Source organism: Vulpes vulpes, chromosome 15 (genome assembly GCF_048418805.1).
Source record: "Vulpes vulpes isolate BD-2025 chromosome 15, VulVul3, whole genome shotgun sequence".
Taxonomy (NCBI): Eukaryota; Metazoa; Chordata; class Mammalia; order Carnivora; family Canidae; genus Vulpes; species Vulpes vulpes.
In genome coordinates, this window is record NC_132794.1 from 86,193,174 (window position 1) to 86,210,623 (window position 17,450).

The 17,450-nt window shown below is 44.2% G+C and overlaps 1 protein-coding gene across 2 annotated transcripts in view; it reads right to left on the minus strand.

Annotated features, from left to right (window-relative positions):
- Nucleotides 1-17,450, minus strand: part of PDLIM1 (PDZ and LIM domain 1) — a 46,790-nt gene that overhangs the window by 9,034 nt on the left and 20,306 nt on the right. For both annotated transcript variants that reach the window (XM_072739572.1, XM_072739573.1), the window contains exon 4: nt 14,002-14,201. In XM_072739572.1, coding sequence (XP_072595673.1) covers nt 14,002-14,201 — 200 coding nt within the window. The remainder of the gene's footprint in view (nt 1-14,001; nt 14,202-17,450) is intronic.

The following is a 17,450-nucleotide window of genomic DNA, read 5'->3' on the forward strand; positions in this document are numbered from 1 at the left end:
TCCCCTCCCCATCTCTGTTCAGATGTCCCTCTTCAGAGAGGACCCCCCTTCCCATCCCACCCCTGCCCTCACTCTATGGCACATTCCCCTGTTGTCTCTCACCCCTGTCCCACTGACTCTACATGCATCTGACGGTTTCTTCACTGCCTTTCTCCCTTCAGACAGTGAACCCCATGAGGACAGGTCTTGGTCTGTCTTGTTCACCAGCACAGTCCCATTCCTGGATCAGTGCCTGGCACAGGGCCAGAGCTTAGCAGGTACGAGGGGAGTGAAGGGAAAAGGCCAAATATATCAATTTGCTACACCCTATCCCTACTCCTATGGCATCACAGGGTAGCCTATAGGGCAGCAGGACCTCCTAGGGGTGTGCCAGGGCTGGAGCGTAGGGTGGTGGGGATTGGCAGCCCGGCCTCCTGGGCCCAGATCTCTCCTGTTTCTCAGCCTCAGCTGCTTTTTCAGAAGCTGCCACCCTCTAGGGAAGAGGAACAGTAGGCTTGATGGGGCCAAAGAGCAAACGTCAGGGGGCAATGCAGTGTACCGATGCAGACAGTAGGTTTGTGCCCAAGCACATGGTAATCTGTGGGCAACAGAGCTCTGTGCTGCCCAGCCTGCCAGGCCACCTCCCAGGTTTAAGGAGGAGGAGGCAGCGGCCCCAGCAGTCTTCCTCAGCAAGCCTAACTACTCTGTCTTTGGAGCTGAAGCCACTTTTACAAGTGCAAGTGAATCACGCCACTGACATTTACTCACTCACTGCCCACCCACCCACCCATTGTGTCATTTGTTCACGTTCCCTTTTAAAAAGAAAACAGGTATATGGATAATTATAGAGATAATTCTCCTCAGGTTACTTCTCCTTCTCTCTCTCTCTCTCTCTCTCTCTCTCTCTGTCTCTTTCCCGGTCAGCCTCCCTGGGACACTTGGGGTACTCAGGTCCCAGCTGGAAGCAGAGTCAGCTGCATCAGTGAAAGCTCAAAGAGTGGAAATGCTATGCTGCTGCCAGGGAAGGTCAAATGGAAGTAGGGAGACTCATCAGCGGGTCACTCATGCTGGCTGCGGTGGGGGGAAGGGAAGCCAGCCACCAGCCCCGTCCACTGCTGCTGGTTGGTCCCTGCCTTTGTCTCTCTCCCTCCTACCCACAGGGGCCTGTGGGAGCCTCCCCTCCCCCAGGCAGGTGATGGGCCACCTGGATGAGTGGTCTGAGGTGGACTCGAGTAGAGTCCAGTGTCCCCACTCTGCCTCTGAGACACATGAGGTTACTCAAGGCTACTCCTCAGCGCTGGACAGGGGGAGAGGTCTGGCTGCCCACGTGGCCCCCACCGCCGTCGCTGGGGCTGAGTGGTAGCCTTGTTACTGCTCAGTGGTGGGCCGGGTCCTCTCTTCCTACCAGGCTTTTTCTTTTTCAAGATTTTATTTATTTATTCATGAGAGACACAAAGAGAGAGGGAGAGGCAGAGACACAGGCAGAGGGAGGAGCAGGCTCCATGGGCAGCCCGGGTGGCTCAGCAGTTTAGTGCCGCCTTCAGCCCAGGTTGTGATCCTGGAGACCTGGGATGGAGTCCCACGTTGGGGTCCCTGCATGGAGCCTGCTTCTCCCTCTGCTTGTGTCTCTGCCTCTCTCTCTCTCTGTGTGTCTCTCATGAATAAATAAATAAAATCTTTAAAAAAAACCTTTAAAAAAAAAAAAAAAAGAAGCAGGCTCCATGCAGGGAGCCCAACATGGGGCTCGATCTCTGGTCTCCAGGATCAGATCCAGGGCTAAAGGCAACACTAAACCGCTGAGCCACCCGGGCTGCCCAGGCCACCAGGATTTTCCGTCTCGGCTGCATAGGGCTGAAACCTGGGCCTTTTCCGATGCCACCCTGGCAGGTCCTCATGATCCTGGTCACAGCCTGGTGAGGGTGGAAGTCTGGACGGCCTGCTTTTCTTAGTTGGGATTTATAGACACATCATCGAGTTGCTGCACAGGTGCTGGCTCAAGTTTTAGAAAAATTAAAGAGCCCCTCCCATCTCCATTCTGGCCACCTCATTGTTTCGACGGAATGGATTTTCATCCCAGGGTTGTTGTGTGGATCCTGTCCCAGAGCCAGGAGTCTGAGTCACCCAGGCATCCTGGAGCTGTCTGTCTTTTGAAGGAGTTTTGTTTGATTAAAAGCTTGTATCTTATTAAATGGTGAAGACTGGGGATGCCTGGGTGGCTCAGTGGTTGAGCATCTGCCTTTGGCTCCGGTTGTGATCCCTGAGGTCCCAGGATCAAGTCCCATGTTCAGGCATCCCTTGAGGAGCCTGCTTCCCCCTCTGCCTGTGTCTCTGCCTCTCTCTTTGTGTCTCTCATGAATAAATAAAATCTTTTTTAAAAATGGTGAAGACTGAGTTCAGAAGAATGTGGTAACTTTCAGCGACCCCTTCTCCTTTTTTCCTGGTGACTCAGTCACATCCATTATATTTTTGAACCCTTATCACTAGAATCCTTTCTTCCATTGTTCTCACCATATGTGAAAAATGAGAATGATTTTCTTTTTCCTCCATTTCTTAGGCATGTTTTTGTTCTGGAATTACTTTTTAACATATTCAGGATATTATTTTTATTTTTGTTTTGTTTTTAAAGAAGATATTGATTTTTTTAAATCCCAGTATATTTAAGTGTCCCCTTAATCCCTATCACTTGTTTCCCCCATCCTCTCACTCCCCCACCTCCTCCCCTCTGGTAACCATCAGTTCCTTCTCTCTATAGTTATGAGTTTTTTGGTTTGTCCTTTTTATTCTTTGTTTTGTTAATGATACTATTTTTTAAAAAGATTTTTTAAAATTTATTCATGAGAGAGAGAGAAAGAGAGAGAGAGAGGCAGAGGCACAGGCATAGGGAGAAGCAGGCTCCATGCAAGGAGCCTGACGTGGGACTTGATCCTGGGTCTCCAGGATCAGGCCCTGGGCTGAAGGTGGCGCCACACCACTGAGCCACCCAGGTTGCCCAAGGAATGGATATTGAATGTGCTTTATAAATTGTCAAATGGTAGAGTAATATAATCAGTACTTGAAAATAAATAGTAAATTGTTTTCCTTTTTTTTTAAATCACAGAAACATATTATAGGATTATTTGTTGGAAGAGTACATGATGACCTTATGGTTTGAGTTTTGTCATTTTTAGTGTTCCCCTGGTGGCTTCCAGACATAACAACATACACCAAAGAAGGGGAAGAATTCTCCGAAGAACATTCCAGGGTCTGATCTTGATTTTAAAATAGTTCTAAGTGTAATAGGAAAAATGATTTATTAAAAAGAATGTAATATATTTATATAGGGCAAGCTCAGAACTCAGGACCCACAGAGAGAGACATACAAATCAAATAACAGGGCTGAACAGGTGGTCCAAGAGGAAGACCATGGCCCTTGGTGGAGACCGCTCATCCAGGTAGCCCATCACCTGCCTGGGGGAGGGGAGGCTCCCACAGGCCCCTGTGGGTAGGAGGGAGAGAGACAAAGGCAGGGACCAACCAGCAGCAGTGGACGGGGCTGGTGGCTGGCTTCCCTTCCCCCCACCGCAGCCAGCATGAGTGACCCGCTGATGAGTCTCCCTACTTCCATTTGACCTTCCCTGGCAGCAGCATAGCATTTCCACTCTTTGAGCTTTCACTGATGCAGCTGACTCTGCTTCCAGCTGGGACCTGAGTACCCCAAGTGTCCCAGGGAGGCTGACCGGGAAAGAGACAGAGAGAGAGAGAGAGAGAGAGAGAGAGAGAGAAGGAGAAGTAACCTGAGGAGAATTATCTCTATAATTATCCATATACCTGTTTTCTTTTTAAAAGGGAACGTGAACAAATGACACAATGGGCGGGTGGGTGGGCAGTGAATGAGTAAATGTCAGTGGCGTGATTCACTTGCACTTGTAAAAGTGGCTTCAGCTCCAAAGACAGAGTAGTTAGGCTTGCTGAGGAAGACTGCTGGGGCCGCTGCCTCCTCCTCCTTAAACCTGGGAGGTGGCCTGGCAGGCTGGGCAGCACAGAGCTCTGTTGCCCACAGATTACCATGTGCTTGGGCACAAACCTACTGTCTGCATCGGTACACTGCATCGCCCCCTGACGTTTGCTCTTTGGCCCCATCAGGCCTACTGTTCCTCTTCCCTAGAGGGTGGCAGCTTCTGAAAAAGCAGCTGAGGCTGAGAAGCTACAACTGAAACAAGATATTCAAAAAAGGACTAGAAGATATGCCGATGACAAATAAACACATGAAGATGTTTGACATCTTTAGCTACTAGGGAAGTGCAAATGAAAACCACAATAAGATAATTACTATACTCCTATTTAAGAATGGTTAAAATAAAAAATAGTGACAACACCAAATGTTAGAGAGGATACAGAAAAACCTGATTATGCAGACACTGTGGTAAGAATGTAAAATGGTACACTCTGCAAAAACAGTTTAGCAGTTTTACAAAATTGAACATGTAACTATCTTATGACCCAGCAATTGCACTCCTGGGCACTTATCCCAAAGAGATAAAAATTTATGGTTGCACAAAAACCTATTCATAAATGTTTATAGCAGCTTTATTTATAAAAGCTGAAAACAAGACATAATCCAGATGTCTTTCAGTGGGTGAATGGTTAAACAAACTGTGGTACATCCATACCGTGGAATAAAGACAAATGGGGATAGAACAGCTAGACAGAAGATCAATAAGGAAACACAGGTATTGAACCACACTGCAGATCAATTGGATCTAACAGACATATAGAACACTAAACCTCAGAACAGCAGAGTACACATTCTTCTCAAGTGCATATGGAGTATTCTCCAAGACAGATTATATGTTAGGCCACAAAAGAATCCTAAATTTATGAAGACTGAAATCACCAAGTATCTTTTCTGGCTATAATGGAATGAAGCAAAAAATCAACAGCAGAAGGAAAACTGGAAAATTCACAAAAATTAGAAATTAAACAATGCACTCCTGAACAAACAATGGGACAAAGAAGGAATCACAAGGGAAATTACAAAATATTTTGACACCAATAAAAGTGAAAAAAAACAACATACTAAGACTTATGGGATGTGGCAAAAGCGAGGAGGGGACTTTATAGCAATAAATACCTAATTAAAAAAGAAGAGAGATCTCAAATAAGCAAATTTTATACCTCAAGGGAAAAGAAAAAGAAGAACTACATCGAAAGTTAGCAGAAGGAAGAAAATAATAAAGATCAGAGCAGAATGGGGATCCCTAGGTGGCTCAGGAGTTTAGTGCCTGCCTTTGGCCCAGGGCATGATCCTGGAGTCCGGGGATTGAGTCCCACTTCAGGCTCCCTGCATGAGGCCTGCTTCTCCCTCTGCCTCTGTCTCTGCCGCTCTCTCTGTCTCTCATGAATAAATAAATAAAATCTTTAAAAAAAAAAAAAGATCAGAGCAGAAATAAACAAAATAGTGAAGAGAAAAATAATAGGAAACCATCAACAAAACTAAGAGTTTTTTTCAAGATCAACAAAATTGATTAACTCTTAGCTAGACTAAGAAAAAGAGGGAAGACCCAAATAACAAAAAACAGAAATGAAAGAAGAGACATTATAGTGGAGATGACAGAAATAAAGAGTCAAAAGAGATTATTATGAACAATATACACAAATCGGATAATCTAGAAGAAACAGATCAATCCCTAGAAACACACAACCTGCGAAAATCAAATTATGAAAGAAAAAATCTGAACAGACCTATAATAATTAACAAGATTGACTCAGTAATCAAAAGTCTCCCAACAACAACAACAACAACAACAAAACCAGGACCAGATGGCTTTATTGGAGAATTCTACCAAACAATTAAAGAAGAACTGACATCAGGGCACCTGGGTGGCTCAGTCAGTTGGGCGTCTGACTCTTCATTTCAGCTCAGGTCATGATCCTAGGGTTGTGGGATTGAGCCCTGTGTCAGGCTCCCCATTCAGTGGGGAATCTGCTTGGGATTCTCTCTCTCCCTCCTCCCTCTCCCTCTGCCTCTCCCTTCCCCATGCTCATTCATGCTCCCTCTCTCTCCCCCCTCAAAAAATCTTTAAAAAGGAATTGACACCAATCCTTCTCAAAGTCTTCAAAATAACAGAAGAGGAGGAAATACTTTCAAACTCATTCTAAGAGGCCAACATTACCCTGATACCAAAACCAGGCAAAGATACCACAGGAATATAAAACTACAGACCAGTATCTCTAATAGTACTGATGCAAAAATCCTCAGCAAATGGAATCCAACATCACATTAAAATGATTATACACCATGACTAAGTAGGATTTATTCCTAGAATGCAAAGATGACTCAACATAAAAAAAATCAATCAATGTAATACACTTCGTTAGCAGAATGGAAGATAAAAACCACAAGATCATCTTAGTTAATCAAGAAAACACATCCCACAAAATTCAACACACTCTCATGATAAAAGCCCTAAGCAAATCAGGAATAGAAGGAAATTATTTCAACATAATAAAGGTCATGCATGACAAGCCCACAGCTAACATCATACTTAACGGTGAAAATCTGAAAGCTTTCCCTCTAGGCTCAGGAAAAAGACAAGGATCACTCTCATTACTTCTGTTCAACATAATATTGAAATCCTAGCCTATGCAATTAGGCAAGAAAAGGAATAAAAATCATCCAAATTAGAAAAGAAGAAGTAAAATTATCTCTGTTTACAGATGGCATGATCTTATATGTGGAAAATCCTAAAGATCCACAAACAAAACAATTGTTAGAATAAAGGGATTCAGCAAAGCTGCAGAATCAATTCTGATATCAACACATGAAAATCAATTGTGTTTCTATATATTGACAATGAACAATCCACAAAGAAAATTATGAAAACAATCCCATTTACAATAGCATCAAATGAGTAAAATCTGTGAGAATAAACTTAACCAAGGAGATGAAAAATCTGTACAATGAAAACTAAAAAACAGCAATGAAAGAAATTAAAGAGAACACAAATAAATGGAAAGACATCCATGTTTATAGACTGGAAGAAATAATAATGTTAAAATATACATATTACTGAAAGCAATCTACAGAGTCAATGCTATCCCTATCAAAAACTCAATGGTGGGATCCCTGGGTGGCGCAGCGGTTTGGCGCCTGCCTTTGGCCCAGGGCGCGATCCTGGACACCCGGGATCGAATCCCACGTCAGGCTCCCGGTGCATGGACCTGCTTCTCCCTCTGCCTATGTCTCTGCCTCTCTCTCTCTCTCTCTGTGACTATCATAAATAAATAAAAATAAAAAAAAAATACTTCCTACTATTGATGTGCTTTAAAAAAAAAACAAAAAACTCAATGGTGTTTTTTGCAGAAATAGAAAAAAGCATCCTAAAATTCATATGACATCTCTAAAGGACCCCAAATAGCCAAAACAATCTTGAGAAAGCAAAGCAAAACTAGGGAGATCATATTTTCTAATGTCAAGACATATTACAAAGCTATAGTAACCAAAATGGTGTGGTACCTGCATAAAAACAGGCATATAGACCATGGAAGAAAATACAGAGCCCAGAAAAAAACCTGGTAAATATAGTCAAATGACCTTTGAAAAGAATGCCAAGAATACACAATGCAGAAAGAAAGGATAGTCTCTTCACAAAATGGTGTTGAGAAACTGGGTATCTGTATATAAAATAATGAAAATGGACCTTTATCTCATCAGATACAAAAATGAATTAAAATATGGATTAAAGACTTACTATAAGACCTGAAACCATAAAAATGCTAGAAAAAAACAGAGGTAAAGCTTTGTGACAAGTGTCTTGGCAATGATTTCTTGAACATGATACCAAAGGCATAGGCAATAAAATCAAAATTAGACAAATGGGAGTATATCAAACTAAAAAGCTTCTACATAGCAAAAGAAACAACAGGGTAAAGAGGCAATCTATGGAATAGGAAAAAATATTTACAAACATATATTTGATAAGGGGTTAATATTCAGAGTATATAAAGAATTCCTACAACTCCAGGACAAAAAAAAAAAACAAAAACAAAAAACCCAAATCCAAATAACCTGATTTTAAAAATGGACAAAGGACTTGGACAGATATTTCTCCAAAAAGACACGCACTGGCCAGCAACCATATGAAAGGATATAGAACACCTGTGACAAATAAATAAATAATCCCCAAACCAAAACAAAATACCAATAAACCACAAATGTTGGTGAGGATTCCAAGAAATTGGAACCCAGTGTATTGTTGGTAGGAATGTAAAATAGCACAGTGCCATAGAAAACACTATGTTGGGGTTCTTTTTTTAAATATTTTATCTATTTATTCATAGAGACACACAGAGAGAGAGAGAGAGAGAGAGGCAGAGACACAGACAGAGAGAGAAGCAGGCTCCATGCAGGGAGCCCGACGTGGGATTCCAGGATCACACCCCAGGCTGCAGGTGGCGCTAAACCTCTGTGCCATGGGGGCTGCCCTATATATAGAAAACACTATGAAGGTTCTTCAAAAAATAAAAAATAAAGTTACTATGTGATCTAGCAATCCCATTTTTGGTATCTACACAGAATAATTTAAGTCAGGATCTCAAAGAGATATTTGCACACTCATGTTCAACGCATTAATCACAATAGCTGAGGCGTGGAAGCAGCCTAAATGTCCACTGACAGATGAAAGGATAAAGAAAATGTGGTACATACAGAGGATGGAATATTGCTGAGCCTTAAAAAAAATATCTTGTCACATGCTGCAATGTGGATGAACCTCGATGACATTATTGCCAAGAGAAATAAACCCTTCACAACACACCAAATACCACATGATTCTACCTATATGAGGTACCTAAAGTGGTCACTCTTACTAGCAGAGTGGAAGGGGTGCCTGGGTGCCTCAGTTAACATCAGACTCTTGATTTCAGCTCAGGTCATGATCTCAGGGTTGTGAGATGGAGCCCACACTGTGCTCCTCCCTGGGTAAGGAGCCTCCTTAAGATTCTCTCTCCCTCTCTCTCTGCCCCCTCCCTTAAAAAAAAAAAAAAGAGGGGAAGAGCAAAGGGGAGCTGTTCAGTGGATACAAAATTTCAGTTTTGCAAGATGAAAAAGTTCTAGAGATCTGTTGCATAATGATGTGCATATAGTTACCAGTCCTGTACACTTAAAAATGGTTAAGATGGGGCACCTGGGTGGCTCAGGGGGTTAAATGTCTGCCTTCGGCTCAGGTCATGATCCCAGGGTCCTGGGACGGAATCCCGAATTGGGCTCCCTGTTCAGTTCAGCAGGAGTCTGCTTCTCTCTCTCCCCCCTCCCCATTTGTGTTCTCTCTTTCTCTTTAGCTCTCTCTCTCTAATAAATAAAATCTTTAAGAAAATAAAAATAAATAAAAATGGTTAAGATCACATATTTTATGTTAAGTATTTTTTACCCCAACGAAAAAAATCCTTAGAACAGGAAAAAGAGGGAACTATTGGTACATGAAACAATCTGAATAAATCAAACAAATTTCCAGTGGATTATGCTGAGTAAAAAAAAGCCAATTCCAAAAGGTCAACTCTTGTATGATTCCATTAATAGGACATTCTTGAAATAACAAAATTATAGAAATGGAAAGCAAATTAGTGGCTGCCAGGGGTTAAGGTGGGTGCGAGGGTGGGGAGAGTTGGGTGTGGCTATAAAAGGACAACATGAGGGCCCCTGTGGTGAAGGAAATCTCTGTCTTGGCCTTACTGACCTCAGTATTCTGCTTTTGATATTGTGCTATAATTTTCAAGGTGGTACCATGAGCAAAGGGCATAGGGGACTTCTATTATTTCCTACAGCTGCACGTAAATCTACAATTACTTTAAAATAAAAAGTTTAGGGCGTCTGGGTGGCTCAGTCAGTTAAGTGTCTGCCTTCGGCTCAGGTCATAATCCCGGGGGTCCTGGGATCGAGCCCCATGTGAGAGCTCCCTGCTCAGTGAAGAGCCTGCTTCTCCTTCTGCTTCCCCCCTGCTTATACTCTCTTGCTCTCTGTCAAATAAATAAATAAAAATCTTTTTAAAGTTCAATTAAGCTTAAGAAATCTTTTCCCCACACGAGGGACATTAAGTACTAACTGGAAATAATGGAGAGATTTTGGTCCTTGATTGTTAGGTCAGCGGGGATGAAGGATGCAGGCTGACTCAGAAAACCTCTTCATGTTGGAGGTGCCTCAACGTGGTTACCCCATTGTTCACCAAAACACACAGCACTGAGAAACGCTAGCTAATCCTTTTTGGGAAAGGAGCCTAGCTAGAAGTCTCCCTAAGTTTCAGTCTTCAAAGGCCTAGATGAGGGACCTGTAATAAGAAACCAGAGGAGTGATTATGGGCACCAGGAGAGGAGGGAGGAACACCCAGACTCCAGAGCCAGTTCTCTGGGGGCTGTGAGCAAGTTTAGCTAGGGGGTAAACAGTCACCATCATGATGGAGATTTTCTTCTGATCCAGCTCTGAATGAGTCAGGGTTAATATAATCCCTCTGGTATCATTTGAATAGAGAACAATGCATCCCTTTATTCCCACTGCACCTGCTTAGCAGTATGCCTCCTGAGTATATGGGGGGGGTGGGGGGAGGGTTCAGCCTGAGAACACAAGCCGGAAGAGCTGGTATCCTTGGACTACTGTGTTGGTGAAGGGAGCCCACTCTTTCCACGCGAGGCCACCACTCCATCAGGAAGGCGATAGACTGTGCTGGTTAGCTGGACTTAAGCTACAATGTTGAAAAGAAGGCAGTCTACCATAAGTCATAGCAAAATCTTCCCCAGAACATTAATCTATGTGCTTCTAGCCTTCCAGAGCCCCCAGTACTCAGAAGTGATGGGTATGGAGTCCTCACAGGCAGTGAAATCAGTAATAACCGGCATTCACTGAGCACCTGCCAGAGGCCAGGGGCTGTGCTGGGTGCTTTTTTTGCACACCTCACTGCATTCCTTAAATGACCTGCTGATGAGGTAGAAAGTATTAGGTGCATGTCAGAGATGGGGAGGCTGAGTCTAGAGAAGTTACATGGTCTGCCCCAGGTCTGAGGCCTACCCGGAATTCACCTGCCCTCTGTCTACGAAGCCTGTCCCTTTAGGATAGTATAAAGCAGCATCACATCTACAAGGAAGTCCAGGCCCTGAATTATCAGAAAATGACTAGAGCCCTTAAAGTCAGTTAGTTCAAAGAGGTCAGAGGGCAGGTAAAAGCTTTCGGCTGACCTGAGCAATATTTCCTCCAGCCACGTGGTACACAGTAGGTACTCAATAGATGATTGTTAAGCTGAACTGCCCCCAAGGCCCTCCCACTCAGCTGTGTGTGTGTGTGTATGTGTGTGTGCCCGCGCGCTGGGAGGACAGGCGACAGATGGTGCCCTCTTGCCTGCCATCCCAGTTTAATTAATTTGGAAACAGCAATGCTGTCTGTATTGTCACATGGGGATGCCCAATGAGACAGGGAGCCACACACACCCTAGGCTGCTTTGAAGTGTATGGGACAAAGAAACTCAGAGTGAGCCCCAGGGAATCGGTGATGACCTCAGATGCAAAGTATGAAGTGAGCCAATTCTGGAACCTCAGTGAATTTTACAGACTAAACAGTGGGAGTTGAGTGAGCGCCTGGTACTTCTGCTGACTGAGCAAGCAAGCTACCCAGGGGCTGCTGGCTGCGCAGGAGTCTCTCTCTGCTGAGAACACACCAGTGGCCTCTCTAAAGTGGGCTGGTAAGCAGAGCCCCACGACGGGCAGCATGGCCCTTTCGGGTTCTGCCTCTGCCATGGGCTGCTGGTATCTGTTTCTAGATTTATCCTCAGAGTCTGGAATGAGGCAGAAGCTCGGCCCCCTGTGCTGAGAAAATCTGGAAAGAAAGCCGTGATACTAAGAAGACTCAGAGTCTGCTGTAGCCAGAAAGTCCATGACAGGAGGGGACAGGGGCTACAGGAAAGGCCTGCAAGTGCCCAGACAGTTTCAGACTTAATTGTTTCAGATTGGAAGGGGGGAGCAGGTGGGGAGCATGAGAGAAGAAAGAAGACATTAAGAAAGGAATAGCCACCAAAGCCAGACTAAAGATACGCCCCAGCTTCATATTTCTCCCAATGCATAGCAGCTCTTTCAATTAAGGATGTGTCATTTCCTGGGTTATTAAACCCAGATCATGGAACATTCCACTGCGGGACAGTAAAAGAGGGTCATGTTCTCAGCTTCCCCTGGCCCCAAAGCAGCAAACAACAGGGATCATAGCCCTTGGAGTTTCGGCCATTTGACTCCCCAACGGAGCTGCCTAAGAGAAAGCTTCCCTTCAGGTCATGTTCATGGAAAGCCCAGGGTTGGGGGCAGCATGATGCTCTCTCTCAAGTACTGTGTCACCTCGAAGGGTATCATCATCTTAAGCCACTAAGGCCCTGCGGAAATCAGAATTTGGGGGAAGAAGCACCCAAAAGCAAGGTAAGCCATTCTGCCTCGATTACTACAATGTCAGTAACCTTGAACAGAGATCAGACAAGGTTTGGACCACATGGTATTTTCCAACAAATCTGTCACCTACATTTAAAAATTAGGAGGTCTTAGATTAAAAAAAAAAAAAAAGGCTTTCTAGCTTCCATTTCAGTGAAATTAAATCAGCAGAAACTAATTGAGCAGAGCTGCGGGAGCCACTCTGGGCGTGTTGCACGTTCAGCTGCTTATAGGCCACTCTGTGTCCCCTTGTCTGCACTCTGAGCTCTGCCCTCAGGTCCTTATCTTCCCTCTCACTTTGGGCACCTGATGGGGCAACTCATGACTTAGTCCATCATCTTTTCACTCACAGAGAACTGGTCCCACCTCCTATTTATTCTCCATCCTCAAGCCCAGATCCTTTGCTATGGGCTGTGGTATCCCCAGTATTCCTGGGTTCATTTTCAAAGAGTCTGGGAAGGGGCACCTGGGTGGCTCAGTCAGTTAAGTACCCGACTCTTCATCTCAGCTCAAGTCTGGATCTCAGGGTTGTGGGTTCAAGCCCCGCACTGGGCTCCATGCTTGGTGTGGAGCCTACTTAAAAAACAATCCAACCAGGACACCTGGGTGGTTCAGTGGTTGAGCGTCTCCCTTTGGCTCAGGGCGTGATCCCGGGGACCTAGGACCGAGTCCCGCATCCGGCTCCCCGCGGGGAGCCTGCTTCTACCTCTGCCTATGTCTTTGCCTCTCTCTCTGTGTCTCTCACGAATAAATAAAATACAAAAACAAACAAACAAAAAACAAACAAACAAAGAGACTGGGATGGAGTGGAGACTGGGATGGAGCAGACACTGGGCCCTCTCTGCTGGGAAGCCAGAGGATACTTCGGATAAAGAGTCGGAGGCAACTATGGCCACATGGCTGGTGACAGGAGGGGACAGGCCTCCTGAGCCCTGAGGAAGATACTTCCTTAAACCTCTCTACCCTGTCCACCTGCAGCTCCCCCCAACCCACCTCTGCCCCAGATCAGAACCCATTCTGACTGACACACATTTATATCCTCACAAACTTCTCTTCTATTGTTTCCACTGGGCCACTCTGGAGAAGAAAGCAAACACTCGTTCACAAAAACTGCATCATGAAGTACTTGTCCCTTGCTCAGATCAGATGGTGAACACAAGCAGAAGCCCCAAACTATAAATACTAACGAATTTTCAAGAAATCAGTAGGGCTGTCAAAGAAGGAATATGATCACTGAGAAGATGGCAATGACCAGAGAAATCCAGAAAAGAACAACACAGGTCTCAGTGAATAACTGATTAGTTCGTGCCAGGCACAGTACTAGGTGTTTTCACACATTACTTCTTACGTTCACAGCAGACCTACAAGGCAGTGGTATTTGCCCCTTTATAGAAAGAAGGAAAATGAAAACAAATAAAAATAAAAGAAATAAGGAAAATGAATGCAGAGACAACAGCACTAAAGGAGACTTTTTTTTTTCCTCTCTGGACTGGAGACTCAACCTCCCTCTATCTGTCTGGACAAACCTGGTCCTGCTGCGAACAGCTTTCTCCAGGACTGGTCTGTGGGGGATTTCAGGGGCCTACTTACGCTCTGCCATTTGTCTCCTGCCCACTGGCTGCTGTCTTTGACTCCAAGGCGTTGTTGAAGTTGGATATGTTTTCAGAGGAATAGAGGCCAGCTGGGTTGTTGTACTGGTTTGTGATGACCCTGGGGGCAGAGCTGGAGGCTGGCGAGGCGGTAAAGGGCATGGCACTCCGGTTGTGGGCACTTCCTATGTGCAGGACCTCCTGTCGGCAGAGATCAGAAGAGAAATCAAGCAGGCACTTGGTGCACACCCCTCGAGGGACAGTGCAGGCTGATTGCAGAAAGAAAGAAAGGTGTTCTGATGAGCTACAGTGGCCCTGGGTCGCACACCAGCTCCAGCTTCTCCTTTTTCCCTGGGGCCCAGTCAGGCCTGATCTGCAGCTGGGCACCCCTGGGCACGACACCCCCAGGTGCCTTGGGCTGTCATGATTCAAGCTGGAGCTGATACACCCTTTCAGGGCACATTCCAGAGGGATTACGGTACAAGGAGGAGAAGAACAGGCAGTCGCTTGGGTCAGTGTGGAGCAGGAAACGATAAAATGTGGAAACAAATTAGCCAGGATCCAGTGGGTCAGACAAGCAAGATAAGAAGCCTGTGAGGCCACCGGGCAAAGCAGCTGCTGAGATGACAGAGGTGGCTTGGTGCTCTGGCAGGAAGGGGTAGAAGGAGCTCAGGGTCTACGGTTGCTTGCAGGAGAAGGCCACGGCTCGGCTGGGCAGGCAGAAGCTGGAGCTAGAGGCTGGAGCTACCGGTTAGAGGGGCACGTCCAGGAGCTCCTTGCACCCGGCCCCTCCCAGAACGTGAGCCAGTGCCCTCCACCCCTCCCTGGGCTGCCAGGAGCCCTGGGTAATTCCTGCCACTACAACAGCCCAGAGCTTCTTTGCAAACACTTACACACACACTTTTTAAACTAACATTCCTGTTCTTAAAAATCATGGCTTTTCTGACAATCCAACTGGAAAGATGCTTTCCGCACAAATATTCTGGACCAACCCGACTACACAGACTGTGCAGCTATTGAACTCGACATGCACCATGTTTTCTGTGTTCCCCGATACAGAACTTTCCTGAACCGTGTACTCTTTCTTAACACCAAGGCCGATAACAACCGGCCCCCAAAGAGTTCTGGTCTTCTGTTGCTCTTCCTTTTTTTCCCCCTCTCTCTTTTTTGTCAAAACTTCAAGTCTTTTGTGCCTTCTTAAAAACACTATGATGAAAAGTAATGGCCTACTTCACCATGTACTGATTTAAAATAAAAGACCACAAGAAAATATTTTGATTACAGTCTCTTTTTCACTATTCAGATAGGCTTCCTTTTTAACCAGTTGGAAACAGTGAGGTTTTAATGTAGAAATTAAGGCTGAGGGATCCCTGGGTGGCGCAGCGGTTTAGCGCCTGCCTTTGGCCCAGGGCACGATCCTGGAGACCCGGGATCGAATCCCACGTCGGGCTCCCGGTGCATGGAGCCTGCTTCTCCCTCTGCCTGTGTCTCTGCCTCTCTCTCTCTCTGTGTGACTATCATAAATAAATACAAAAAAAAAAAAAAAAAAAAGAAATTAAGGCTGAGTTCACTTTGTCCACCTTGGACAAAAGCAAAGTACACATAGATCCTTCATAAAGGGGGAGGTCTAATTAGTTAGGAGAGTAACTTCAGCAGTAATCAAAGCATGGTTAAGTGGATTTTACGGAATGACTACCCCTGAGGAATAGTCATTAACAGCAGGGGATTTGTAGATCAGCGGTGGATTTGTAGATTGGTGGTGGCTTCGGGACTTTGGTGCATGCACGTCAGGGCAGCGTGGGATAGACACACAGACACAGCCATAGTCGCAGTTCTGTTCTCTCTCTCTGCAGCAGTTCCTCAGAGCAGGATGCTGAGCACCAAGGAAGATTCCTATTTTTCTGTCTCCACTCAATTTTCCCATCACTTCCTGTTTGGCTTTGGGCAAGTTCTAGCTCTCTGAACCCATTTCTCATCTTTATAATGAAGTAAATAAAACCTTGTCCATAAGGACTTGGTGTGACATACTAGCATACCAAGCACAGTGACTGGCACGTAGCAGACATTCAACCAGTGTTGGGTCCCTTCTCCCTCCCTAGAAACAAACACCTTTCCAATTAGAACGGACGTCAACAGAAAATTATTCCAGTTGGAAATTCTGAGTTTTCACTTTATAGAGAATCTTCTGAGAATGTATCTGTTTTGTACATAAAAGGAATATCTCTAACCCCATGTGAATACTGGTCTGTCCAGAAGTCAGGCGGTTAATTCAGGGCCTTTGGGAAGGATGATGTAATTGTTTGGGCTTTGTATTTATCAGTCTCCAAGGAAACTCAATAATGAGGAAATATAAACTAGGTGTGTAACTACTCTGACCTCAGATAAGCTGGGGTGGTGGTTGGCATTACATGAACTAACAGATCTTTTAATTATAGATGAACTCTGCTCTTACTCATTCCTTTATTTTAGAATGACTGGAAGTGGAAGGTTTTGGAAAAAGGAGAGTGGGAAGTTTTTCATAGGAATGAAGAATTACTGGAATCAAAAGAAAAATATACTCAAGTTAGATGCTAAAGTATTTGTAAAGAATTTTTTAAATTCTTTTTTTTTTTAAAGAAGGGAAGTACCTTCCAAAATATTAATACAGGGACCAGATTATATGTTTATGATGAAAACTCAAGCATAAGACATATAAAAAGTATTAACTGAAACATTAAGTATTACCTTATTTAAGCGAAGATAAGATTTTAGGTAGACCAAATTAAAACAAAATTCCTTATGTATTATAAAATGTATGAGAACATAACACACTAAAACTTAACATTTATAGTAAATTCAGTGAAGTAGCTAAGAAAGAACTCCTTGGGAAATTGGAATTAATGGTGACATATTACATGAGGTGTGCCTGGCTGGCTCAGTTGGAAAAGTGTGTGACTCTTGATCTCGGGGTTGTGAGTTTGAGCCCCATGTTGGGTGTAGACCTTATTATAAAATAAATAAACTTTCAAAAAATAATAAAAAAATAAAATTAGTTTGTACAACTGCTGGTTTATAGGCTGAGTGCCATTCTATCAGCTTTCCTTACAAAGCTATACGGAAAAACATGTTTATGCCAGTTTTGAAATGCCAGATGCAAAATGGTCCTTAATATAACTCTTAGGATTTCCTGAGTATGACTTTTATGTATTACTGAAAAAAATTTTGTGTAACTACATTTCAGAAATTTTAACAGATACCTTTGAGAAAACTGGACTTATAAACAACTACTCAATTTATTCACACAATACACTCCATGATTTCATTTTCTTTTCTTTTTTTCATGAGTTCATTTTTTTTTTTTTAAGATTTTGTTTATTCATTCATGAGGTACACAGAGAGAGAAGAAAGGCAGAGAGAAGGCAGAGGGAGAAGCAGGCCCCATGCAGGGAGCCTGACATGGGACTCGATCTT